Source organism: Caenorhabditis remanei, chromosome III (genome assembly GCF_010183535.1).
Source record: "Caenorhabditis remanei strain PX506 chromosome III, whole genome shotgun sequence".
Lineage (NCBI taxonomy): Eukaryota > Metazoa > Nematoda > Chromadorea > Rhabditida > Rhabditidae > Caenorhabditis > Caenorhabditis remanei.
This window is the reverse complement of record NC_071330.1, coordinates 10,388,547-10,416,231: the sequence shown is the minus strand read 5'-3', so window position 1 is coordinate 10,416,231 and position 27,685 is coordinate 10,388,547. Positions and strand designations below refer to the sequence as shown.

General features: G+C 37.4%; 5 protein-coding genes across 5 annotated transcripts; 4 read left to right on the top strand and 1 right to left on the bottom strand.

Annotated features, from left to right (window-relative positions):
- Window positions 1–416: 416 nt before the first annotated feature.
- Window positions 417–8,288, top strand: GCK72_010537 (uncharacterized protein; the record flags this gene model as incomplete). Its single annotated transcript, XM_003111012.2, has 16 exons — window positions 417–461; window positions 504–587; window positions 641–1,447; window positions 1,494–1,632; window positions 2,280–2,391; window positions 2,472–2,572; window positions 2,621–2,718; window positions 2,838–2,904; window positions 3,039–3,172; window positions 3,219–3,376; window positions 3,425–3,487; window positions 3,712–3,819; window positions 6,993–7,194; window positions 7,270–7,677; window positions 7,730–7,993; window positions 8,181–8,288. 16 exons carry the CDS (start codon window positions 417–419, stop codon window positions 8,286–8,288), a joined length of 2,898 nt encoding a protein of 965 aa, XP_003111060.2.
- A 10,620-nt stretch (window positions 8,289–18,908) lies between these two features.
- GCK72_010536 (uncharacterized protein) lies at window positions 18,909–21,283 on the top strand (the record flags this gene model as incomplete). Its single annotated transcript, XM_003110804.2, has 5 exons — window positions 18,909–18,985; window positions 19,276–19,391; window positions 20,610–20,928; window positions 20,978–21,125; window positions 21,203–21,283. 5 exons carry the CDS (start codon window positions 18,909–18,911, stop codon window positions 21,281–21,283), a joined length of 741 nt encoding a protein of 246 aa, XP_003110852.1.
- A 1,133-nt stretch (window positions 21,284–22,416) lies between these two features.
- GCK72_010535 (uncharacterized protein) lies at window positions 22,417–23,009 on the top strand (the record flags this gene model as incomplete). Its single annotated transcript, XM_003110956.2, has 3 exons — window positions 22,417–22,425; window positions 22,475–22,876; window positions 22,926–23,009. 3 exons carry the CDS (start codon window positions 22,417–22,419, stop codon window positions 23,007–23,009), a joined length of 495 nt encoding a protein of 164 aa, XP_003111004.2.
- A 981-nt stretch (window positions 23,010–23,990) lies between these two features.
- Window positions 23,991–24,556, top strand: GCK72_010534 (uncharacterized protein; the record flags this gene model as incomplete). The annotated part of the gene is made up of 2 exons (XM_003110818.2): window positions 23,991–24,329; window positions 24,374–24,556. The coding sequence occupies 2 exons, from the start codon at window positions 23,991–23,993 to the stop codon at window positions 24,554–24,556; spliced, it is 522 nt and encodes a 173-aa protein (XP_003110866.2).
- A 110-nt stretch (window positions 24,557–24,666) lies between these two features.
- Window positions 24,667–27,559, bottom strand: GCK72_010533 (uncharacterized protein; the record flags this gene model as incomplete). The annotated part of the gene is made up of 10 exons (XM_053727917.1): window positions 24,667–24,814; window positions 24,861–25,202; window positions 25,250–25,542; window positions 25,585–25,761; window positions 25,806–26,318; window positions 26,363–26,499; window positions 26,544–26,783; window positions 26,830–26,966; window positions 27,030–27,487; window positions 27,533–27,559. The coding sequence occupies 10 exons, from the start codon at window positions 27,557–27,559 to the stop codon at window positions 24,667–24,669; spliced, it is 2,472 nt and encodes an 823-aa protein (XP_053587494.1).
- Window positions 27,560–27,685: the final 126 nt, after the last annotated feature.

Below are 27,685 nucleotides of genomic sequence, written 5' to 3'. Positions count from 1 at the left end.
GTTGAAAACGGTTCCACGATGCAACAGTTTGGTAACGAGTCAGTTCTACGATGAAACTGTTTGGTAACGAGAGTGCACCGCAAAATCACCGTGGGATTTGAGATACGGTACGCAGAGTCCGCAAACACGGTGCACACATTGAATTCGACCGTAGCCCCTTTTCTTCATTCATCCCTCTTTGCCGTGTTTTGAAGGCGGGCCTTTCAAAAATTGGAATATAATTCAAGCATGTTTTCCAAGTACTTCATAGAAAAGGCTAATTAGATCTTAGGTTAGAAGCACGAACACCGCATGACATACTAAATGTAATCGCTCCTATTTATTAAATAATAATGTCATTAAACAATGATTTATTGATTTTTCTTACTTGCAGATCGCAATTGGGCTAAATCAAACTTGACAAGACAGTACGTATTATGGCGACTGAGGAACCTATTACTTCTTTCCCGATGGATAAGGAGGTATTTAGACTCTGTCGAAATTTTATTGTTATTCTGTTTCAGGCTGCCGAAGAGGAAATCGCACTATTGGTCCGCAAGCCTGGATTCGATGATCTCACAGTTGCAGATATAATAAGACACATGAATGTGAGGGTTCAAATTTTGTTTGGAAAAACAAAGACAATTTAAAAAACTTTCAGAATCGTTTCAATACTAATTTTGATTCGTATAAGTCCCAGCTGAAAGAAATGGTTATCGAAGAAATCAAAAAGAGGAATCAGGAAAAAGATAGTTCTGATGAGAGCGGATCGGACAGCGACAATGACAGTGATCACGAAAAGGAGAAAAAAAAGAAACTGAAAACTGAAATCCCAGAAGAAAAAGAAAAAGTGGTGAAAAAGGAAGTCAAGGAGGAAGTGGAGGAGACAAAACCAGAAAAACCACAGAAACAAAAGAAGTCAGCAAAAGAGGACGATTCAGACTCAGATAGTGGAGTCGATGATGCAGTAATCAAGAAATCATCGAAAAATTCGGCTCCACGAGTTCAGTCTGATATGGCAACTACTATCAAATCATCGAGACGTGCAGCAGCATCTGATGCATTGAAACAAATTCGCTATACATCTGGTGGCGGAAGATATGCGAATAGCAAGAAAAACAAGGTCAAGGATCCAAATGCTGACAATTCTGGAAAGTTTGGTCCAATGACCAAACTTTGTTACATCAGCACGGAGTTGCAGCAAATCACTAAAGACCAGTGGATGAAGCGTTGCGATGTCGTTAAAGTTTTGTGGGACTATATTAAAGAGAAAAATCTGAAAGATCCGAAGAACGGACAATTCATCCTTTGTGATGATGTTTTGAAGTCAATTTTCAATAAAAATCGCATAAAAGGTTTTGGAATGACCAAGTTTCTCACAAAACACATCATTGGTACCTCTGATATGGTACCTGACATGAGAGAAGAAGCAGAAGCCGAAATGGATAAAAGGAGAAAGGAGTGGAAGGTACGTTCACTAGCTTTTCATTATCAATCAACGAACATAATTTAAGGAGAGACAAAGAAAGCGTGAAGCAGAGGCACGTGAGGAGTCAGCGATTTCAGATGATTCGGACGGTCCATCAGCGAAAAAACCGAAAACAGAAGAACCAGAAGAAGATGCTGACGATGATAGTGATGATGAAAAAGACGGTAAGAATAATGACGGATCGTCTTCATCTGACAGCGATTAAATCAGTAAAAACATCTCCGATTCTTATGCATTCTGACTCATTTTCTTCATTCCATTTTCTCTCGATGTTATTCTCTATTTCTCTGTAGAAACCTCAACTTCTTCCCACGCTTTTGTGACAGGTCAACACTTTTATTTAAAATGCAAAACTTGTTCATTTATGTTCGACCCTTATTCATACATCCCATTCTCTTTCGTACAAGCGTACACACACAATCGTCGTCTATTTACGACAGAACTCCCTTTTCCCCTGAACCTCAAATGTGTACATTCTTCTTATCCCTCTTTTGTTTTTATTCATATGGCTGAGCTAGAAGATGTTTGATGTTTTTTTCAATTGTTACTCTCTCCCCCTTCGAAGTACGTTATGCCTATTAAATCGACCGCTGCTCCCAGTCTTCTTCATTGTCCCGTATGTTAAATAAGTCTGCTTCCTTCGTTTTTGTTGAAAAAGAATATAAAAGACAGTAATAAAACATTTTATGAACTTCTTTATTATCTTACAGCTTCTTTTTCGAGTCTTTTCTTGTTTCTTCGCGAGAATCTATCATACTTCTATGCTAAATTTCATCATTTCTCATTAAAAACAACTTTGTAGTTGCTTAAGCTATGTCGGATAGGGAGTCTAGAAGTAAACCAAAAAAGACAGTTATTGGCAGCTTTTTGGGTCGATTGAGTCGAAGCAAAAGTCGCGGTGTTGACATCGACAGAAAGAAGGAGTGAGTAAAATCCGCGTGTTCATATAGAAACACAACAGCAGTGAAGGAAATGAATCGTAATCCGATTTTAATTTGTTTAGCGCTAATCAACATGAAGTTGCAAAAATAGTTCCTTCTTCGAAAAGCGATGGTAACATCAAATCAGTGAGCGACCGTCGGAGTTCAGAGACATCCCATCGAGGTATTCAACCATTAACTTACCCAATCGAAAACAATCCTTAAGTTCCAGAAACATCAGAGGCTTTTTTGGCTGAAGAAGCCAGAATGTCTCCCGCTCGACGTTTACTTAACAGATTCACGACTTTTCGTTCAACTGGAAGGTTCAAGGTATGCTGAAAAACAGTAGAAAGAAGAATATTTGAAGGAAAGTAGACAAGACCTTTTGAAAAATTGCTTTCCTATTCACACAATTAATCAAAGAAATTTAATGAAACTTTTCATTGCAGTCAGCATCGCGATCGTCTAAAGACGCCTCCTCTGACTGTCTCAATACATCGAGAAGTAGTCTTACCGGTAAGCTGGGCCCCTCACTCATTCCATACAACCTCTTTCTATCCTACATCCGCTGATTCATGCATTACTAAACAAAACAACATAACTCATCACGTTGTATTCTATGTTTGTATAGTAAAGCAATGTGATTGCAGCCAAAACAACGTCTGAACATGACCTCCATGCCATTACTTCCTCGAAACCAAACAGAATTTTGGTCTCTTCAGGAATACCGACCGGAGCGCAGTCAGAGACGGATTTACGTTTTGTGACCTCTCGTGACAGCCATGTAAGTAACAGCAGCTGCAATGAATCTGCACTCGTGCTTTTTTTAGAAGAGTGTTCCTCTCAATGAACCATTCGGGTTCAATGAAAAATCTCCACGAGCATTCATGTCCGAAAATGATTTATCTTCTGCTATTACCGATTTTCCTGAAGTTAACCGAACACCGAGTTATTTGAGAATTTCATGTGCTTTAAACGGGTACACCAGGTTGAGTTTCTAGTTATTGCAAAAACTTATGAAATTTTGAAATTTCAGATCTCCGAAAGCCGATCTGACACCTAAAGCTCCAATGGTTATGGGAGAGAGTATTGTTGAAAGGTAATAATAAATTCAATACACGAGTTGCCACGTTTCATTTTTAAAAAAAAGCTTGGTCTTGTTTAAAGTTTCAAGATCCGCTTTACAATTTCGAAATGAATAGTCCACTGTAGTTTTTCATAACTAAAAGCGAGTCTATGAGTTTGCCGAAATTGAAACTAATTAAACTTTACGAATGATAATTGAAAGATTGCGTCCTTATAACTTAATAAATGTAATTGCAGACGGTCAAAAATGTTCAACCATCCACAAGAACGAAAACCGGCGCCTGGATTCGGTAGTCCATTGACAACCACGAAGTCTAGCGAATCAAAGACTTCAGAAATTGAATGGTTTGTTGTTTAACTTCTGCCTTTTTCCTCATCGCTTCCTTTCATTTAATCATTTTCGTTCGCATACTTATACTTTTTGCCCAAGACATACGGTATCACAGTTGGCGAATCGGGGGAGCGTTCGGTTACCGCAGTATCAAATGTAATTTGATAAGCGGTATTAATTGAAAAGAGATAGAGAGAACGAGACAGAGAGAAAGATACAGAGATACTGCACTTATTGTGACATGGTGGGTGTGTTTGTCTCCGGACGAAGATGTCGCGACGATGACAGATTGGCGCACAAGTGCGAACACACGAAGCGAACAGGGTGGGTCCCTGAGACACAATTACCCGCCGGTTGACCGCCTTTTTCGCCACCCTCGCATTACTCTACTGCCTTTTTTGTATACTTTGGGTTTCCACCTACTTGGTTGCTGAGAGAGCGGCAGCTTTCAATGGGTGTGACCATAATTGCATGCCCGCGAAGCATGGAGCGAATGCCTTCAGAAGCATGTAGAAGCTGTATTCTTGAAACTTGTGGATTTTGTGTGTTAGAATAAACCAGTTCCATTTTTCGTTACGAATTTGAGGATTAGTGTGACAATTCAACGCCTCACCGTAACAGTTGTACAATCTTTTTTCATCCGATCGTGCGTGTCCACCAGCCTGGTTTTTTTATGACATGTGTCATCTTCTCGAAACATGCAAGACTACTCTTCTTTTCTCGGACCATATCCGATTTCTCGTTTCTTCTTCATCTTCTTTTTCCATCATTCTTTTGCTATTTCTTTCTTATATGTCTCCATGTTGTTCAAGAGCCCTCTGTTACCCCATGTGTCACTCTAATTATTCATCTTCAGAACAGAATTGCCCTCTTGGTTGGTGACACAAGGACCTTCTCCTCCTTTCTACCCTCTTCTTTTATTTATGAAAAAGGTCAAGCTTGAATCGTCACCAATCCAAAATTTGTCGTTCAGTTTCATATAAATTTAGGATGGTTGTTCCACATCAATGTGTACAAACATAACTAAACCTTTCCATAAATTCGAACAGCCGCGTTTGGTACCCGGGTGTTCCATTCTCCATTTTTTCGTTCAGTCTTCTCCGATGAACACCTGTTAGACTCAGCGTGTTCTTGTTTAACATCTGGTCAATGATAGTATTTTTACAACAGTACGTCAATGTGAGACTTGCGAAATCGTTTTTCTACTCGGTGAATCTTTTTTTCAATTCTAGAATGTTACCGTTTACTAGTTTGAAACATTAAAAAAGGTTTCCAATGGTCACTCTCATTTTCACATTACCTTCTTCAACTTAGTGTGACATTTTCAACCTTGCCCTCCAGTTCGTACAGTAGCTGCCTTATGTTTTTGTCACTGTTCTCCCTCTCATCACCACTCATTTTTGCTTTTCCTTCTTCTCATCTTTTTTCCATTCCCTCACTTTCTCCTATCTCTGCTTCCTACTGGTTGTCTTCATCGTCTTCCATTTGATTCGAAACGAAGCAATTGAATAATTCCTATAAATCCATTTGTCTACGAATAGAATATGCTGTTTGGGTTGGCCTTGCTGCATTGACTCGATTCTATCCCCATATACAATACAATCGTTTCCCTCACTGACAGATGAATTAATTCCGAGTTTAACCAATGTTTCGACCTTTTCTTTCCGCCAGATGGTCATATTTCAGTAGTCGATCCACTCCTCCAAGTAGGGATGTTAAAAATGCGTTTTACGGTAACCTTCGCCTTTTTCATTTTCGCCGACGGCGATATTTGCCGCTTCAATTTCAGGCGAAGGCGGCCTTCGCCTTTTTCATTTCCGGCGAAGGCCGCCTTCGCCTGATTTTAAAACGTAAATTTTTGACGCGTTTCATTTCCCAGTGGTAAAAAAATGCTATTTTTTTCTAATTTTGTGTAGAAATTAATTTCAAAAAGCGTAAAAAATGCTTGCCAAAAAATGAAAAGCGGTAATGAAAACCTGCGAGAAAAAAACTAAACAGGCGAAAATCGCCTGTCTTGGAAATGAATGCGGTATTTTTCGCCTTATTGGGAAATGAAGCTGGCGCAGCGTGAAGGCGAAGGCCGCCCGCAACATCCCTACCTCCAAGTCAATTCCGACGATATCCAAATCTTACAAGAATTGAATTCCGCCTTTCTCATAGTTCATTATAATCGCTATTTCTCATTCTCTATTAATTTATGATTATTATTTCGATAACCACGACGGGCACTTAATCCGACAACCGAATCGGTAGCTGACCTCCTCTTTATTCTTCAAATCGAACCGATCTAGATGCTAATCTCAACAGATTTCCTGCTTGGGCCATTGTTAAATTTCTTTTCTTTTCTTCCCGAAAAGTTGTCCGAATTTTCACTTCTACAATAGGATTATACCCGCCAGATTAATAACTATGTTGGTCAGCCAGAGGGCCATGTTGTGTTTGCATTTGGGTGTATGTTTGTTAATACAAATATCAACCCAAACGCTTTGTGAAATCATTCGACCGTCCTTTCATTGCTTGCGATTCTTTTGATGACCTACAGTTAGTGACCAGGGAGTGGAGGTACCAACGTTCATATTGTTTCCGTCTTCTCCCAAATATTACTTTTTCTCTTTCATATTTTTCTTTTTCTTTCTCCGGATACTCAGAAAGTCATAGAGGATATCCTCTAATCGCAAGCACGATTTCGGTTAGCCTTTCTCTCGTTCCTTTTCATGATAAGCGTGCCCGTGTGTTTGCCCTTTTCCCATTTTTCTTCACCTCGTTCTCGCGCTTTTCGGTTCCGCTCCCGTCTATTTCTTGTTGTGTTGACTTCCTCCAGGCGGTAGTAGGAGACGACACAAGGCGTTTACCTGGAGAAATGTATCATAATATGTCAGTGATGGATACATTTTCTCGATGACCACTACTACCACCATCACCATACCGCCTGTTGTCGTTTCTTTTCTCTCCCGATATTTTCTCTCATTTTCTCTTTTGACTTTCTTTCTCCTCCTACTCCTCCTTCTCCAGTACGAATCACTTCATTTTTTAACGTCGCTACGACATTCACTGATAAAAATGAGAGTTTATTTTTCGAAAAATTCTATTAATTGGCTCATCAAACCTATTTTATGAAACGTCACAAATGTGAACTTTCATTATTTTCAAGCGGTAACCAGTTTCATTAATCTCGATCATTTTGCAGTCTCACACCGATCCCTCCACAACATAACAATCGACTAAACTCTCTTCTTCAAAACGAGATGGGCAACCATGTCTCGACGCCCCAACCTATAAGAGATCTTATAAGTAAATTCGATCAGTTGGATCTTTGTAGTGCTCATAAGAATGAAAAAGATGGTGTAGAGAACATTGAACCACACAAGTTTATTATTAACCAGCAGCCGGTAAGTATTGAAGAAAAAATACGTTTGGTTTTATTGGTAAGAATATAGTATCAGTTTTTGAATGGGATGTTTCAGGTGTTCGATGAGATCGATCTGAAAAAGGATGCTAATGGAAATGACGAGGAAAAAAGTGTTGAAGAATCGAATTTGAAAATATCGACAACAGATGCAGAATCTGACAGTGGAATCTCCGGATCATCACCTGCAAGTTCGAAACGGAATGTTGAAATTCTGAAAGACACTAAAGAAGATGAACAGGAAGTGACAACATCAACACCATCAGATGCACATGAGTTCAGACGTCTTCACGATAAAGTGAAGGCAGATTTAAAAGCGAAGATGGATGTAGCGAGCAAAGATCTTGAACATGCTGACGATTTCCCTGAAAAGTGTCAGGAATCTTTGCGAGCAGCACACGGAAACGCGCATCTTTTGGTCAGAAAAAAGTTCTCGAAATTCAACGAATTGATAGAAAAGAACATTGTATGTCTTTATTGCATTTTATGGAACAAGTGGTAATGAGATTAATTTCCAGAATCCAATTGCAGACGATCCAATGCCAGTGACCGTTCAAGACTTGGAGGGTTTCTGGATGACAATCGATATGGAGTTGAAGGGAATCATGAAAGAGTTCACAAAAGTTGAGAAGTATCGAGCGGCTAATTGGGATCCGAGTGCTGTCGAAGAAGAAGTAGATGTTGCCGATACTACAGTTAAAACAACAAAACCAAGGCTTTTGATAACGAAGAAAGTTACTCCAATCGTATCAGAAGAAACCAAGAAAAAGTTAGCTGAGCAGGTAAATTTGTTTTCTTGTCATTCGTGGGAATGTAGTCGTATATGAGATTTTGGAATTTTCTAGAAAGAATGTACACAAATATTATTTTAGTAAATAAAAATATTGGGAGCTGTTGAAATAGAGGTTACTAGAACCAATCGTATAGGCTAATTGAGAGAAAAATTAAAACAAAAATGCATATTTTCAGAAAGCACTTGCCGAGCAGAGGAGAGCGGAAATGCGTGCTCAGATGCGCCAAAAAATGAAGGCGAAAAACCAAGAAGAGCCAGTGTTAGGAGCATCCGAAGAATGCTAATAGAATTAACCAATTCGATCTTTCTGTTCATATCTCATTTTCACTTTTACCCATAGACGCTCTTTAATTCTTCCCGTCCACGACACATCCCGAAAATTGCTCAGAATCTGTAACCGGGATCACTTTTTAAAGCTATAAATTATTACTAATTTGTTTTGACCGAATAATACGATCAGTAGATACAATTCATCCCGACGATATCACTACACTCGATGTGTGTACAAAGTACAATTTCAACTGTCCCAATCTATTCAAATCTTTATTCTTTTCTTGTTTCTCTAGCATATTTTAATGACTTGTTGACCAAAACGCGGGTCATCTCTTTATCTCTCTTTGTCGTTTTTAAAATTTAAAGATATCCCCCGTTAAAACATTTGTAAATGAATACTACGACTAACTTTGTTCTTTGTTTCTTTTAAAATCAAATGCACATAATAATGGAAATATAATATCTCACTAATCCTTTGGGAACACTTTTAATGTGAGACTTGTTTTTTCTTGTCTGACATCACATCAGAAATGTCTGCTTTTTGTTGCCATTTGAGTATCAAACAGCTACAAATGGTCACGAGTCTTTTTTGGAACATCTTCGAATGATGGATCAGAACGAGCGATACTTGGTCGAACAATGTTCTGCAAAGGTCAAGCAGTTCGAATAGCACATTTGAAAAAATAAGATTTGTTGAAACACGTTTCTCGAACGAACAATAAGGTTAAAGTTATTAGGTGAGTTTCAAATTATTTTTTCGAGCTCAGATTCTCCCGCAAAGTTCTGAAAAAGTGAGGAAAAAGGAAGTTTTATTACTCTTTTTGATTTGTAGGAGCATCAGAAAAAGGCGATTAAAAATGGAGTACCCTCAAAGCTGCGTACTCCCAGAAATGAATATCCAACTGTCCTCAGTTGTTCAATTTCAGAAATCATGCTATTCAATCCATCTGGCGATTTCAAGTTCCTCGAACAGTTCAGAAACCAACCACACCTCAAATTATTTTTAGCTGACTAACTTTTTTCAGAATAACCACTCCCAAGATTATTGCAACTGTTCCGATTACGTCAAACTTTTCCAAGATAGACATCAAATACCTCACTCTTTTCTCTTATCACTTCCGAATTTTTTTCATATTTTTTCGGTCAATGGAATGCTCGAATCTAAGAATGAGTTTTCGTCATTGATAACATTAGACCCCTCCCTTCCTGGACTACTGGGTGAAATAACAGCCGAAGGCACGCCAGCTCCGGTGTATAAATAGAACATACTGAAAAATAAGCTTTACCATAACTCTAGAAACGACATTAAAGTTCCTGAAGAAAACCTTTTTTGTTTTTTGATTATCAAAATTTGAACTATCCCATTTCCTATTGTTTTTTCCCTTTTTCTTCCCTACATTTCTCTTTTTCTTCCAGATCTTCTTGACCACTCCCCATTTCCGGACACTTGAGTATTCCCCTTGCCTTTCACTCGATTTCTTCGTCTTCTCTGTTCTCTCGATATGCTTTTTTTCTGACATTTAGAAGACATCTATACGATTTTTTTTCCTTCTTTTTTTTTCGTCTTTGATGTGGTCACTTTACGAGTGAGGATCTTGCGGACTGCCCCTTTCAATGTTTTTTGATGAGAGTGTATATTTGAAAAGAGGTCCCAGTTGTTGAGGAGCCACTCGAACAACGTGCACTTTAGCTCAACCCAAACTAATTTTTGATTCTGAAGAGACAACGAGAATCTCTTTTTTGTATTCTCATTCTTCTTCTTCTCCTTCTTTTAGATGAACTCTAGTCACACGCCAAGATTTGCACTTATTCTGAATCCTTTTGGGAATCGAAAAGAGATCAAGATGCACTCGAAAACCAGGTTACCAACTGGACCATTTCCCTTGTTCACTTCCCAAATCGGAGTGTTTTTTCAACAAAAAAAGAGTCAAAAACGTGAGTAAAATGAGTCATGTGTAGAATTTGAGAATTGCTCTTTTGGGAATTCAAGAGAACCTGGAAAGAGCAGGAAGTTCAAAAATTGACGTAGTATTTTGCCAGCTTTGTTAGTTTTCGCCTTTTTTGGAACAGAAATAGAAAAGGGGAAAACTCCAAAAATGATGTTCGAACCATTTTGTCACATGCAGAAATTGTACTTTTGGGAGACGTCTGGGAATAGAAAGAGCAATCTGAAAAAGGATAAAACGATGGGGTTGAATTGAAGAGTTTGTGTAGTTTTTCATTAGTGAGAAGTCCAGGATTTCCAGTTTTCCGCTGATTGTCTTTTAATTTTTATAAAATATACAGTAGCGATCATAGGTGAGTACACCTGCATACTTTCATATGTATCTCAGCTGAAGTCTGTCCGTTTTGCATAAACTTTTTTTTCAAAGATAGCTGAAACATTCAGCAATACGAAAATCGGTTTTTTGAAATAGTTCCAATTTTGATTTTTTTTGATAATCGATTTTTCCTGATCGTGATTTGAAAATTCAAAAAAAAACTTTTTATTTTTCTCTTGGAGTTATTGAGTTTTTGATGTCAAAATGTTGGAAAACACTCAAATAAACAAAAAATTATGTTGAATCCGCATTCTACTTTCTGAGCATCGTGCCACAGCTCCAGAAGTCAAAAGTCGCGCCCTCGGGAAAATCATCATAACTCTTCAAAAAATGCTTCAAATTAGTCGAAACATGTACCAACATGTGTGTCTTGAGTTTTTCTACAAATAAATATTAAAAAGTTACAATTTTAGAAAAATAATTTTTCAAATTTTTTTCACTCAAAGATTTTTTTGATTCCCATTTTTTCCTAATTTCCGATATTTTCTCGCTATAAAACGAGCATACGTCTCACAAACAGGATTCAAAGTGTTTCTCCACACGTAATCAAAGACATTTCTGCATTCTTTCTTTGTTTTATAGCGAGAAAATATCGGAAATTAGGAAAAAATGGGAATCAAAATAATCTTTGAGTGAAAAAAATTTGAAAAATTATTTTTCTAAAATTGTAACTTTTTAATATTTATTTGTAGAAAAACTCAAGACACACATGTTGGTACATGTTTCGACTAATTTGAAGCATTTTTTGAAGAGTGCTGATGATTTTCCCGAGGGCGCGACTTTTGACTTCTGGAGCTGTGGCACGATGCTCAAAAAGTAGAATGCGGATTCAACATAATTTTTTGTTTATTTGAGTGTTTTCCAACATTTTGACATTAAAAACTCAATAACTCCAAGAGAAAAATAAAAAGTTTTTTTTTTGAATTTTCAAATCACGATCAGGAAAAATCGATTATCAAAAAAAATCAAAATTGGAACTATTTCAAAAAACCGATTTTCGTATTGCTGAATGTTTCAGCTATCTTTGAAAAAAAAGTTTATGCAAAACGGACTTATTTCAGCTGAGATACATATGAAAGTATGCAGGTGTACTCACCTATGATCGCTACTGTACTTAGTAAAAGTTCCCACAGTGAAAACTTTCGATAATGCAGAGCCGAATATTTTGACTTTTCTAGAGCAAGAAAACCGACATTTAGCTGATTCAGGCTCAGTTTTAACAGAAATGAAGAACGTAGGACTATATGTATGTTTTTTCAGTTCTGAGAAGAAGGTTTTAGCGTGTCTAATAGTTTGATTCAAACAAATTTCGCTTACCAGTTCGCTTACCAGTTAACTTCCACAACAGTGTTATTGTTCGAGTTACTGTAGTTCCCAAAATGGAATTGTCCCTTCAGCAAAGAGTTCCAATCGTTTACCTGGATACAAATACCCTTCTAAACATAAAATCAACAAAGGCTCAATTGATTAGTATAATTATGTCTTTTTCTAAACGAAACTAGATTCACACGTTAAAAAAAAGAGTCTTACTGGGTTTATTGGGTTGGTTAGCACTCAATATCTGTCATGAACCCAATTTTCGTGTAATCTTCCTTCCTTCTCGTTTACGACTAAAATCTGGCCTCATTTTCTTTTCAATTTCTTCTTCTTTTCTTCTCATTTTCTTCTTTCTTTTTCTTCTACGAGAGCTCATTCTCGTATCAGCTGTTGACTATCTTCATGCATTTCGTGCAATTTGCATCTTCTTTTTCCCGTCATTTCACTTGATTTTCTTTGATAACTGGGACTACCCGCTGTGTGATTGTCTCATTTATGTTCTGTTCTGTTCATGAAATATTCAAACATCAATATCCACATACATATACTAACTTTTTCTCCTTCATCTCTTCCTCTTTTTTCCTTCTTCAAACGGATAAACGACTATCAGGTTTCGACACTTCTTGATTTTTCGACCGAAGAGTATATAGTAGTTTTGGAAGGAAAAAAGAGGATGAGATCTCTCTGGTGGATAATATTTTGGTTGTTTTTTGTTTGACACTAAGGATTGAGTACGACATCTTCTCTTTTTTTGCTCTTTTTTGTTGGTTTTTTGTAGGAAATGGAACAAAAAGTGACACGATTATATAATTGAGTTTAGGAAAGAAGAAGAAGAAGAAAGAATTCTAAAAGTTCAGAAGATTTAGAAGAATTTGGTCATGTGACTGCTCAGAAAACGAATTCCATCATCGAATTCTTCTCAGGATGTCGTCTATTTTAAAGAGAGCCAAAACATTTGATTTCCAGATTTGTATATAGGCATTTTGATTTGTAGCCTAAAATGTATATGAAAGATTCACAAATGTAACGATGGCCCAGTTTTCACTTGTTTTTAAAATCTAAACATTTTCCAATTCCGAACTCAACAGTAGGAACAGTTCTGCAGTAAATCCTGATTATCTCAGATTTTCGTTTAATGTTTCCATTTTTAGTTTTGGGAAATCATGATGAGTTCTAGTTCTTTTTGAAGTGCACAGATCATCTGACTCTTCCCCAAATTCAGATAGTTGTTATTTGTCGAAACAGAGATTTACCTTCAAATGTGTTTATATTCAAAATCTTCCAAAATGTGTCAAACTGATCCAGATGAATCTGACCCTAATTCATCTTCATGGTTCAGATTGAAATACAGTACCCCATCTCACTAACACCTGCTTGTCCCTAATGTTTCTCTTTGATCTACTTCTGATGTTTCTCATCTGATTCTTCTTTTTTCATCATCTTCTCAAATCCTAATTGTTCTTAGTTCTCGCCCCATACAATCCTCCTCAACTTTCTCTCTTTCTCTCTTGTTTTTCGTTCGCAGTTTCTTCGGTTGTCGGCTTCATTGCAGTTGGCGTCTTTAGCAGAAACATGTTGAGAGAAAAGTGAACAGCCGGACGCTCGATTACAAGTGAAAAGAGAGTGGAATCAACGTCAAGCACTATCATATATCTCATCACACACACATTGAGTGATTAGAGGATGTAAACGGCAAAAGGTTTCGGGCGGCACGAATGGGACGAAGAAGAAGAAGATTCCACGGGGGGAAGAAGGTTTAATCCGATATGATCCAGCGTAGAAAAACTGAACTTTGACATTTTTTGCTCAACTTCAGAAAATGATATTTCTCAATTATCAACCAAACAGGTTTACGTTTTCTGGGGGTTTTCAGTACGAAGCTTTTCTACTTTTTGAGTAGAGCAAACCTAAAACGTCTGATTCTGATAAGCCAACTACAGTAGGAATTTGAAACTAATTGTTTGAAAAGCTTAAGATTCTCATAAGAAGATTTCATTTCTTTCATCAAGTCGGCTTGTTTAGAACATTCTATTTCAAACGAACTATTCTTGATTGATGCCTCTTCTCAGCTGTAATGACATATCTATATTTGTCTTTCTCTTCTATTATCAGAACGTCTTTTGACATTTCCTCTGATAAACCACACCTTCACTTTTATATTAATTAAGCTGTCTAGTTTCTGAACGTTCTTTACACACACCCAACTTGCCAAACGTAATTCGATGATTTTCTCCACGTGTCTTTGGCGTAAAAGAGCAAAAAAAGGAGCTTCTCGAGCATTCCTCTAAACAAAAAGTGTGCGCGTGCGGTTTACGGGCGTATACCGTTTCAAGCGTTTGCCGTTCCGTCCGGTGTGATGATGGGGCGTGTTTCAAATAACTCGATTCTCCTCAACTCCTCTACTATTTCTGTTTATGCGCTCACGCACGAGAGCGCTCGCCGTCCGCTTGGTGCTAACCGCTTGGAAAAAGAGAAACAAGGCGTCTCGTCCAGTAAGAAGCCATCTTTCTTTTACCTTCTTGAATATTCTTTTCTCTTTTCTTCCTAGTCAAACCTGTAATCTTTTTGCGGTTTTGTATGTATGTATGTGGTAGTTACGGTTGTTTCTCCTTTTTTTTCCTTTTTTGTATTCTTTTTCTCGTTTTCCACCAATGCGTGACGACTAGTTGTTTCTCTTGTTTCACTGGAGGAAAAGTCTTCTAGAAGTACATATTTTTCCTTTTTTTTTGAATATTGACCGTTCGGATTGGATCACATGTTCATATAAACAGAGCTGTAGAATCTCAAAAATCAACTTTCTGAATAGTCTAATGATTTTATTTGCCCAGGAAAGTGTTTCACATTGAAAACCTTATATTCAGATCATTTTGATTCCATAAGATTTGATATCTGTCTTAGTTATTGGTCCTAACCAATTTTAGAATTTTTAGTAGATCCATTTTCAAAATTTTGTAGGATAAATTATTTCTAGCTCAATCGAAGAGCACTTTGAATTTCAAATTGCTCGTTTCCAGAAGATCCAGTTCATGGAAGATTCAGTAAGATGAAATTTTTTGAAAATTACAGACTAACTAGGTTATCATAGTTAACCTAAATAGAAATCTATGAAGTTAATTAAACGATGGATTCCGCCAATAAATTTTCAAAGAAAAAAATGAGACATTTATGGCATTATATAACTGGACACGCCCTTGACCACAACACCACAAACTAATAAACTACGGGAAATAGTTTCTCATCTATTTCTCGTTCTTCTTTCTGCTTTTTCCTTTACTTTCCAAAATTATATTGTACATTTCGTACAGTTAGCCATTTTTCCCTTAACGGAAACCACAAAAAAACACGGTGGTTCCGGGGGGAAGCGAGAAAAAGTGCAAAGACGAACGTGAAGTTTACCGCGCAGTATCTAGTTCTTCCCCAGTTCCCACCCACTCCCATCCCTTTGGCCCCTTCTGAACGCCCACAATCCGATTAGTTCTTTACTTTCCCAAATCGTTCCACGTCGTCGCCTCCTCTCGTATTACTTCCGTTTGGTATCGGCCGGAATATATTCAGAAAAGTAGTAATATGTGTTCTCATCATGTCATGACTTTCCATTTTCTCTTTTCACCGTTTCACCTCTTGTCTCACTCACAATTGTCCATTATTTCAGTTTTAGATACTTGAGAACCGGTCAATTGAAAAAGGAAGAGGTGAATGGGTTGAGTGGGTCATGAACAGTTGTTTCCACCTTCTTCCGTTATTCGATGAAAATATGTCGGTACTTTTGAAACCCAAAAAAGCTTCATTCTTTTCTTTCCATTTCAAGTGTCTATCTGTGTGTCTGTATTTCCATAAAAAGTGAATCTTGTCTTTCCGCTCCTTCTTAGAACCTAATACCCTAGTTAGCAGCTTCGGTTTCTGGCGGTCGCGTTTTCTCCGCCATTCGTCATAATGTCCACATTGGCCGGTGGGTTCTAATCCATCTTATGACCAAACCAAACGTCATTTCCTATTGACCGTTCGTCTCTTTCCACGTCATATCATTATCCCCTCTGTTTCGAAATCCGTGCTCCAGGTGGTACCATGTTCTCATCGAATGGCCTAGATTCTTCGGTGCGTGATCTTGTTCTTTTTTTTCAACATATTCTGTGGTCGCCGTCGTTGTCTTGGCCGTAGCCCTTCTCCATGACAGATTGATTGACCGCCGACGCCTCCGACGCTCCTCTCCGCTTCGTAAAATGACCTTGAATCAGTGAGACACCTACCAAAAACGGACCTCCGAATTCGATTCTTCTTTCGTTTTTCCAAAGTTTTCTTGGCAACATTCCAAGTGTGTTTGTTCGAATGTTCCCTCACTGTGTACTTTTCTTCAATCCGAGACTTACGGTGGGGTGATGCGGTACGATGTGTTTGCTGACAGAGGGAACGCGGAAAGGAATGAAAAACGAGAGAGAAGTGTCCCAGAAGAAGATTCTATTCATAACCATATGTGTATAGAATATCAGTTATGCAAGAGAAGAGAGCGCCCGTATTATTATTATGCGTGCTTGAATATTTTCGGAGATTGATGCTACTATATACACACTTTGCAACATTTTTTTTCTTTTTTCGCTTCAGACCAAAGTTTCCTTTTCCAAAACTTGCCTGAATCTCTCTCCATTTTCTGAGAAGGTCGAAGCTCTTCTCAAATGTTTCTTGCCCGCCCCTTATTGTCAATTTTATAACCTCATCCAATGACTCAGAATACCCAGAAAATGGAAATATATTTAAATCCCCCTTCTTTTCCTAAACTATTAGATGAATCAGTTTTCTTTTTCTTCCCCTTCGAATTGCGGAAAAGTTTTAGAGGTCAGTTTGCGGTAGACGAGGAGACACAACTGAAAACAGCTGTTCCGATAGGATCTGACGCGTATTTAGTACACAATGACTTCCTTTCTGACCCCTTTTCTCTTTCTGAGTCCAATTATTCTTTCACTTCATAAGATGTAATTCTTATTGACTTGACCTAATACACTTCATTTATTTTCTCAAACTAAGGTTATTTGGGGGAAAGTTGTCTCTTCTTTTTTCTTCACTCCACGTCACAAAAAGCATGAAAAATCTAGTCGGAGGTCATAAAGCAATTAAGCTTTCGGTCGTCGTCACATGAACGAATAATTATGGAATAGGAGGGCGCCAGATGTTGAAAGTTTTCGAACAAAGAAGAAGAAGAGAATCGGAGAGAATGAAAAAGTGAGAAAGTGTTCATAATCTCGCCGGACATCTGTCTTTCTTCTGCCCCCACCGGAAACTTATCTCTTTTTCAGAATCATTAAATTCGAATTCTCTTCTTTTTTTACCCATCATAATCACTAATACACTTAGTGACCCTTCAAGTACGAATTGCTTCCAAATCTTTCCATGTTTCTGCTGTAATATGTCTAAATCTCTTTAATTTGTGAACTATTTCCACTTGTCAGGGTCCTGACTGATCACAGAGATGAATCGTGTTTTCGGCGAAACACACACTCTTTCTCAAGTCAAGAAATGAAGAAGATGAAGAAGAAGACTTTCTTTTGTTTCTGTTCATTAATTTATAGCCGTTTTACTCCACCCAGTTTAACTTTTCATTTGCCCTTCTTCTTCTTTTTCTTTTGTGGTAGTCTATAGGTGTTGTCCATTTGAAACACTGACCGACAATCACCTCATCTGATTGCCACGTCACTCCCCCCTGTTATCTCGGCAGTTTTCGTCTCGCCCCCTCGTTTTTCAATTGATTAATCAGTTAATCATACTCCACTAAATGAGGGAAATAGACAGTCATTTGAAGTTTTATAGACTTTCATCTCTATTCTGTCCCTAGTTTTAGATGTCTACTTTCTCTTTTTCTCTGGTTTCTGGGGTAGGATATATCAATTACTGTTCTCAGATTCTTTCCATTTCAGATACTTTACAAAGTTTTTGAAACTTTTTAGGCTTTATTGACTTTTCTATTTTATAAAACATTTTCGAACACCTCCGCAACATACAAAAAAAAAGTCCAAACATTTTCAAATTGCTGTTGCCTTGCTCCCGAAGCCATCAGTTTTCATTTAACAAAAAGCAATTCTGAAATTCTTTCACACCCCACCCTTTAACTCTGACCATAATCTACTTTTAAGCCCTCTATTTTATATTTTTGAATCGATGGCATGCTCTATTTTTTCATATTTTCTGAAATTTCCACCTCATGCCCACCAATTTTGAACTAACTAACTTCACAGTTTTCTCTTTCCTATTCTTGTTTATTTACTCTTTTTCCATCATCAGCACTTCTACTTTCTTATCATCTTTTTCTTTTTTAAATTTAATAATTACTTAAAATTCGAGAAGAAAACTTTGATCGTTTCTGTTTCTTATCTATCTTCTATCAGCTCCTCCTCTCCATTTATTTACCAAAATATTATTCAAAGTTGTTTGCTGTCAACTAAAATCGTCGTCGTCTGCTTTTTTTAGAGAATTCAATTATCATATCATCAAAAAACTTTTTTTGAACGTGTACAACTTTATACTTTTTTAGACGTTACAACCTTAAAAGTGTATGCAAATAAACGGAGAAATGGGAAGAGCATCAAGTTTCCGGTGTAAAAAAAGTAAAAAAAAAGGGGGAGAGGAGCCAGAAAAATATTATTTTGTACTATTTCTTCTCTTCAATATTCCAGTAGAATAATTGAAAAAGTGTCAGTAAATGTAGAAAAAAGTGTGGTAGTTGTGCATAATCGACCGGTTTTTCGTCTCCTCCCGCTTCACTCCTTCTCGCCACTCACACAACTTTTACTCTGAATGTTACTCTCCCCTCCGTTTCACTTTTTTCGGTTACTGTCTTTTTTTTTGAAATTTCCTGCAAAAATCTCCATTTCTGTTGGTATTGAAGCTTATCCTTTTCTCTCTACCGCCCGTTCGTCTCTTCTCTTTTTGCCACCTTTTTGCTCTCTGCTCACAGAAAAAGGACGTCGTACTTTTACAGGTAAACTCGATTGGTTTGGTAATAAGATGGCACCAAGAGAAGATTCCCCATATACGACACTTGGTATTTCCTCAACTTCAGATGATGTCGAGATTAAGAAAGCGTAAGTGAACTCTGATATGATCTTGATTTTTTTAGTAGAGTCTCAGTGATAAAATTTGATCTTAAAAATAGGGAAAAATATAAAAGACAAAGTTTGCATAAGGAAAATGTATACTTTTGTATCATTTTGATTGCACAAGATCTTTCGAAAAGTACATACAAAACAAACAATGTCTGAAATTTAACAGTGTACATAAAATATTGTTTCTATCTGTCTAGGATACCAGAAAATATAGAATTTTTTAAGTTCAGAATATTCTGATCCAGTTGTTTTAAACAATTATATTTCAGATATCGTAAACTTGCATTAAAATGGCATCCCGACAAGCACACAGACGACAAATCGAAGGAAGAAGCCGAACAAAAATTCAAAAAGATTGCTCAAGCCTACGAAATTTTAACCGATAGTGAGTCTCTTTTCTTTTTTCTGAAATTTATCAGAAACCGAATCTGAAACCAAATGTTTTATGGGTTTATTACGTTGGTCGTTAACTGTTTTATTCTTGAAAAATTCCCTATCTATTTTGTAGTTCGAACTTCAGTTCATACCAGAAATAATCTAGAATCTGAATAGAAAACTGATTTTTCTCCTTTCTTACCCAAACAGAAAAACAAAAGCATGGAGGCAAATGAATAGATTCATGTTTATTTACCGAGACACTTATTCCTTCCTGTTTTTTGAGGACGGTGTAAACTTCTCAATACGGAAAAAAAAACAAAAAACATCCAATTCAATCGCCCATTTTATTTGGGTTTCGGACGGATGAACATGCAACAAAAAACAAATGAAAACAAAAACAATTATTACAATTACACTACAGAGAGATTCTCTCTTTCATTATTTTAACGAAACGAAAGAAAAGAGCAAATGAAATATGGAAACGGAGGGACGTAGAGAAGTGAAAACTAGTGTATTGTTGTGTAACAATCAGTGTCTTTTCAAGCACCTGCTCTTGAGAAGTTTGCCAATTAGTTGTTGAAAAAAGAAGTGTCGAAGGGGAAAGAAGAAGCAGATGGGCACGACTAAAGAACGGATAAGAAGAAGAAAAAGATGGGAAAGAAAGTATATGATATTGTGAGAACAAATAGAATCAAAAGATGAACTGACGTAATTAAGAAGTTTCGGGAGCAGTGAAGAAAAAACAATCTAATCGTTTCGATAAAACTGTAGTTGTGATAAACTCATCAAAGAAGTCATTTGGTCTGATGACGATCATTGATTCATCTTTGAGGATTTAGAAGCTTTTTGCTGTTCAGTTTTTTCCTCTCAAAGTTTTCTAAATCACTAATCAAATTTAATAAGAATCGGACCTATAATATTTTGCCTGTGGAAATAATGAACAGTTTGAAATTTGAAAGCTTATAATTTCCGATTTAGAAAAGAAACTTTTATCAGCACTTTGAATCTTGCAATCGAACTTTTTTAAACCGGTAAAACTCAGGCGACAGCAATATATCAGTTTTGGATTTCCATTTTCCACCGTTTCAGGTTTTCCTCTCTTTCCACCTTTTCACAATTTTCAAAAATGAAATATTACTTTCCACCGGTGGCGTATCAAATTACCAATGTCTAGACTATCAATCAAAGTTCAAATTCCCAGTTCAAAACAATTGTTTTGTTTCAGAAAAGAAACGCGCCGACCTCGACCGAACAGAGAATCCGGGACTTCATCGTCGTCGTAGTACACCTGGATACAGAATGCACAGTCACGATATGTTCCGTTCGCCATTCGATATTTTTCGCGAGTTCTTCGGAAACCGGGATCCATTCGAGAACGTATTTTTCGACGACGCTTTCACATTTCCCGATGTCGACTCATACGCATTCAAGAATCCACCACGGTCAGCGGATTTCACGACGAAACATCATTACCATCGATTCCCGTCAAGCAGAGTTCACATTTTCTACGATGAGAACAAAAATAAGGAGAGAGATGACAAAAAGTAAGTCGGTTTTATGAAAAGATTCAGATGATTTATATTTTTATTTCAGCTCATTCTCGACCGTAATCAGATTTTCGAGTCCAACAGAACCAGGAAAGAACGCGACAGTACGAAAAACTTCAACATCGACAAAAGTGGTTGATGGAAAGAAAATTGTAACGAAAACTGTAGAAAATGGAGATGAACATATTGTTGAAGTGAGTGAAATCGAAATGTGCTCTGATTTGAATCATATTTCGAAACAATTTTCATTAGTTCAAATTGAATTTTCCAGGTTCATGAAGACGGAGAATTGAAATGCCGAACAGTAACAACTCCACCAACATCCCCAACAACAGTAACAGTTGCAGCATAATCAGTTGGGCTCATCTCAAACATTTACTCGTTTTTCCAACTTCTTTTCTAGTCATTTTTTTTCATTTCCCTCAATATATTTCTTTTCTTTTTGTTTTGGGTATCACTCTCTTCATTCTTTTTTCTACCTTTTCCAAATCCCATCATGTCTTTTCCGTTTTCTATCCGTTTTTGTCTCTTTTCCATTATTTATCTATACTTAATTCCCTCCCAAAACTTGCTCTTTCACACAAAAAGCACACAAGAAACTGTTTCCTATTTGCCCCTTCCATCTCTATATTCTTTTCATTATTCACCGTCTCTCTGGACCCTCTGAAAAGTATTATGAATCGAATTCTGTCATGTACATAATGTGGTTTCCTCATATAATACTTTTTTCTGTACTATGTAGGTTTAGCTGTTGACACAATGAAACATGTTTTCACGATCTCGGTTGTTGTTGTTTTCATTGAACAAGAACTGGTTTGGATTGGGAAAAAATGAAACAATGGGAATGTGGGAATCATCAAAAATGAGTATGAGTCGTTACGACTGAAAACAGATTTCAGTGAATGTAGATGCTGTAGATTTGTGTTTTCAAAGATTCAGTATTTGGAACATATTATCTAAAATCCGACATCTGGCTAAAGAAAGGTTGGCTACTGAACGGCACAGGATTTAAACTAAAACTTGTGGCATCTAGAAACAAATCAAATGGGAGTTGGAGTTTTCAGACAAAAGCTGGAAAGTTGACTTCTTTAGGATTCAAAAATATCAAATATGGCCGAGTACTTTTGCCTTCTAGTCCGATTCATAAATCAGAATCCGCTGAAAGCATATGAAGAATCCACACAATGTCACCTTTCCAGCTATGTACCAAAATAATCTGGTTCAACATGTCTACTTTTCTGTAAAGCCTTCATTAAATGAGAGCAATCAAACTCCTTAAAAGAGCATTCCTATCATGATCTGAAAATCGAGCGTGAGTTCTCTCATTTTCCATAACATTTATACTACTTTACGTAAACTTTTGAGATGTTATCTCTCTTTTTTAATCACGTAAACAATAAAAAGAAGCAGTTCCAAATAATTCTTCTCATTCCCAACAATCGACGAAACCACATCTAGAAGCCTTGGTGAATTGAACACGATTTCATGATGAAAGTGAGTTTTATTTTGATAAGAGTATTCTGAAATTCTGAAATTATTCCAGTTGGAAGTCTCATCTTCTTCGTTCAACTATGTCATCTTTCATCTTCTCCACTTCTTCAACCTTTTCATCTTTCTTGTTGTGATCATGTCAACAGGATGTGGAAAAAAGAAAGCAATGAAGAGCAAGGAGACAAGTAGAAAGAGTTCAGAAACTGTTCAAAGTACGGCTACACCCGTGAAATCAGTTCAACTCAATCCAACTGAATCTCCAAAACCAGCTGAAGCTGAAGCTGCTCCAAAGAAAGAAGAAGCTCCAGCTCCAGTTCCTCCGGTTGAGAAATCAAAGGAGAAATCAAAAGAGAAATCAAAGATGGAAGAGAAACCAAAGGAGAAGTCGAAGAAATCGGAGAAGAAATCCAAAAAGTCTCAAAAATCGAAAAAGGGAGAAGAGAAGAAAGATGGGGTAAAACAGTCGACTTATGCTTGCGGTTTGTACTAAAAAAGTATTTCAGGACGATAACGGATACGAGAATTGCGCTGATATGACTCCAGATGAGTTGAAGAAGATTGCCGAGCAAGCAGATACAAAGAAGTAGTGGAATAGATCTCTTTATTTTTTATTTTTGAATAAAGTTTTTGTGAAAAACTTGTCATTATTCAGAAGCGTGAGACTCGGTTATGAAAAAAGCGCAATCAACTTGGCGAAGTCAAAGAGCAAAAACAAAAAGGTGATAGGGTATCTTTGATTTGATATCCCATTCTATCAGATGTTCGGTATCAACAAGAGTTCGATTTTGGCTTAACAAAAAAGTTTAAAGTTGATAAACGCAAAGTATAGGTCTATGAAAACCAGCTTCATGAAATGCTTCACGCTAAAAATTGTACCTATTGTCGTGGTTCAAAGCACAGTTTGACTTCTCTGAAGGATCAGTTTCACGTCTCGTTCTACTTCATTCTCAATTTCAAATATTTGACATAAACTGTACACAAATTGTTTGTTTGACCTGCTCATATTGTCTGGCTCTCCCCCTATCCAACAAAAAAATCTCAAATAAACCGGAAATTCCAGTTGTTGAGCAGCAGCGTTTAGTCAACACAATCAAATCTGAATCTTAGACTAAAAGAAGACAAATTTGTGATACTTGTTTGTTGTGAGGGATATTACATAGTAGTGACCTAATTCGCAAAGTGAGAAAAACTGGAGGGATGACATAACAAAGGAGGAAAGAACGGGTAAAGTAGCCGAATTATATGCATACTCGGTTCCAGATAAATCAAGGAACGGGATCTTGAAGGACACTATATAAGAAGTAGAAGGAAGGTTTGTAATCCCATCAATTCCAGCGCCTTCTTCATCTAGAAGAACGCCTTCGTCTTCTTCTCGATCTGTTGAACATCAGTATTTTTCCATTTCTCAGCTAGCTGCCAGATGACGTGGCAGTCATTAAACCGCCGTTTTCTTGTCTTGTACTATTCGACTATAAATATTTACAATCGTGAATAACACCCTCTCCAATCTTATAAAAGAGATCCAGTCCAACCACATATCCTCTTCTTTCAGAATAATCATCAGCAGAATGCTTCGTCTCACTCTTCTCTCTATTTTTGTTGCTTCATCATCTGCATTTTTATTCCCAATGGCTGGTGGTGGAGGAGGTGGAGGTTGTGCTCCACCACCACCTCCACCATCTTGTGGATGTGCACCTCCTCCACCCCCACCACCTCCATCATGTTGTCCACCTCCAGTGTGTGGATGTGCTCCCCCACCTCCACCTCCTCCTCCACCACCTCCAATGTGTGGATGTGGTTGTGGAAGAAAGAAGAGATCGGCTGAGGAGCCAGCAATTGAAGGAATTCTTAATATGGATAGTAACTTGGAATGTAATAACGAAGAGATGAAAAGTGCTCTAGAAAAGGTATGATCTCAGAGTATCAAAATGTGAATCTTAACTTCTTTCAGAACATGAAATCGACTCCATCTGATTCTCTTTTATCGATCCGCGCATCCCTACCCTCGGATGAATTCTTCGTGATGTGCACCCATGGATTGACTGCTTATTCTGCTCCAGCTGGAACCAAAAACTGCGCAATTCGCAAAGAAAATCATTTCTGTCAAATATTTTCATTGAACGAATATAACTAATTTTTTAATATTCTGTCTATCACATAAATTATAAGGCTCAAACAACTGTTATATTTATTTTTGTAAATTATGTGCTCAGTTCAATAAATATTTAAAACTACAGATGAAATCTACTCATTATCATGTAATTTCTTATGGTTGTTTGCCATTCTCTCTTTTCTCTGCTTCTCGGAAGTCACTTTCTCTCTCTGCTTCATTTTCACCTCATCTTCTCCATCCATTTCAATTATACTATCAAGAAAACGGTCAACCAATTCTCTGAAAATAATACAGTTCTCATCCAGTTTGATAGATTAAATCGAACCCGAAAGTCGGTCTATCAGACGGATGATATCTCATACAATCCAGTGCAACGTCATAGATTGTCTCCGACATATTCGGAAGTTCATAATGACGGAAACCATCATTCAAGTACTGATAGAGAGTCGATGCATTTATAATTCCATACGGTTCTCCCATTTTTGTGCAGACTTCGAAGCAGACTATTCCAAATGCCCAAATATCAGTTTTTAGAGACAGTGTCCTACTCGAAAGCACTTCTGGAGGCATCCATTTGAACGGAATCTTTGTTGGATCGTCGTATTGTGTATGCAGTTCATCAAGACATGGTTTTGCAAGACCCAAATCAGTGATTTTGCAGATATATCTGAAATTGATTGACTGAACGAAGCCGGATCTTTACAGAAAACGAACTTCTTCCAATAAACTGGATGCTTTTTCAGAAGAACGTTTCTAGCTGCAAGATCTCCATGAACAATTGATGGTGTTCTTGTATGCAGGAAGCTCATTCCACGACAGATCTGAGAGAGAATATCGAGTTGTTCATTCTCCGAAAGAATCGCATCTATTTTATCAATGAACTTGTCAAGTGATGTTTCCATTAATTCGAAAACGAGATTGAGAGTGATTGCACTGGAAACTCCATTCATTGAGCCAGAAATCATTGAAAATCCATAATACTCAACGATATTCGGATGGGAAACCATCTGAACATTTTTATGCTGACATAGTCTCGATTAGCCTCAAACCTCAAGAATTTCCATTTCAGTGAATGCAGGATGTCTCTCATCACTTTCATTCTCTTTCAATGCCAATTGTTTCACAGCAACTGGCACTCTATCCTCCGAGTTTCGAACCAAATTCCCTTTTTTTACGACACCAAATGCTCCTTTTCCAAGTGTGTCTTTTCCCGAACGACAGTCAAACTCCTTAAAAACAATGCATTAGGAAAATGAAAAGAAGAACTCACAATCTGGGTTTCGTCGATATAAAATAGAGAGTTTATTCTGATTGCAGTCTCATGAGGAGGGCATCTTTTCTTTCCTGTTTCCACGCTGTCGTCATCAGGAGATCTTGGTATGTCAAGGGTTTTCATGTAAGATGCCATTGCTGCCTTTTCAGGATCTCCGAGATTCAATCGATTCGCAATAGCTTCGTGACTTCTTTTCTCGATGTCGAACAGAACTTTAGTGGCGAAGAGTGTCTTCTCACCACATTCCACTCTACGTGTCACTTCATCAAAATGAGTTGCTGCCCATTGTTCAATAATCATTGGCTGGCATCGTAAGTCTTTTCGAAATTTTGGAGTTGGTGGGGGAACTACGTTCCGACCGACAACAAGTGGAGATGATCTACAGTAGACGAGTTTATGTGGAAGTGCAGAACGATGAGTGGACAGATGATGAACTAGATCGTACAGAGTCTCGTATCTATTGCCCATTAATTCATAATGTCCAAGAGGAGAACGATGAATTGGAACAACCTAAAATTATTTGATTTCAAATTAAGAGATATTAGAAAACATACCGCTGGTTCGAACGGAGTCGTTTCAATCTCTGACATGAATTCAATAAACTCGGTCGCATCTGATTTTTCTGGTTGTTCATTTTCTGGAAGCATCTCCCCGAAAAAGTGATTGATGGAGTTCACCATGATTCCGTAGTCTGAAGATTTGAATGATTCTCCGAAAGCTTCTAATTATCCTTACTTCCTCTCTCAATTTCAATTAATTCTCTCAGCTCATCATCATGATGTTGATCTCGTTCTATTAAGATCATCAGAAAGAAACAACGATGTTCTTCTAGATCAATGTTTAGCCAGACAGGAGAGAATATCGCAAATAGTCCAGGACAAAGAGCAGAACGATCACTGTATAGTTTGTGAAGAACTTCATGAACTTCAGCACTTCCATGATACCAGACAGGCCATTTGAATAGAAGGGGATGATCTAGAAAGAGAAAAAAACGTTTGAAGAGAAGTGAGAGATGATATACCCTCATAGAACTGGCGAGATACAATGTAATGAGAAGGGATCAATCCAAGATAAGTATTGACGTTTCGTTCAGTCATCCAACGAGCAAGAGACCATTGGAATGGCATCCGCATATAGTTTTTGTCAACTACTCGAACTCTGAAAGATAGGAAATTATAACAGAGAAATCAGAGTGGCACTGTCGATGTAATTTTCACTCACTGATATTCTTCTGCGATTACATTGATAGAATCTCCAGCATGAACATTCAAGTCATCATAATTATCTCCTCCAAAATAATCCCACAGAGCAACACACTCAATTTCGTGAGATTCTCCACAAAAAATTGGTTGCGAAAAAGCAGAAGCTTCATTGAATGAATCGAACAGAACGTCATCTGGAAAATCTCTTCCATCCACATCGTATCCATAAAGTTCGCAGAGTTGGTCAAGTGTATTTATAGTATTCACTCTATTATCTTCTACTCTTCTTTTCCCTTTTTCATTTTTCTTTTCTCTAGTTTTCTCAAGATGGTCAATCATCATTAGTTCATCTATATCAGCAGTTTCAACTATGCCTTCTTCTAAAGAAACATCACTCAAATCTTCTTCCAAATCTTTCGATGAAGGAATCAATCTGGTTGGGAGAAGAAATACTTCATTTCTCCTTACGACAATTCCCTGAAGACGTTGTCGATGTGACACTAAACGGTGAATTCTTGTTACCTGTTCTCCTGGTGGTGTTTTGGACATATCGATGGGAGGAAACTGAACTTTTTGAGAAGCTAGAAGACTTATCTTCACGAAACAACGTGGAACTTATTATTTTTATTATCGTAAACAACACGGAAATTTCATCGAAAAAAAGAGATCACGTGG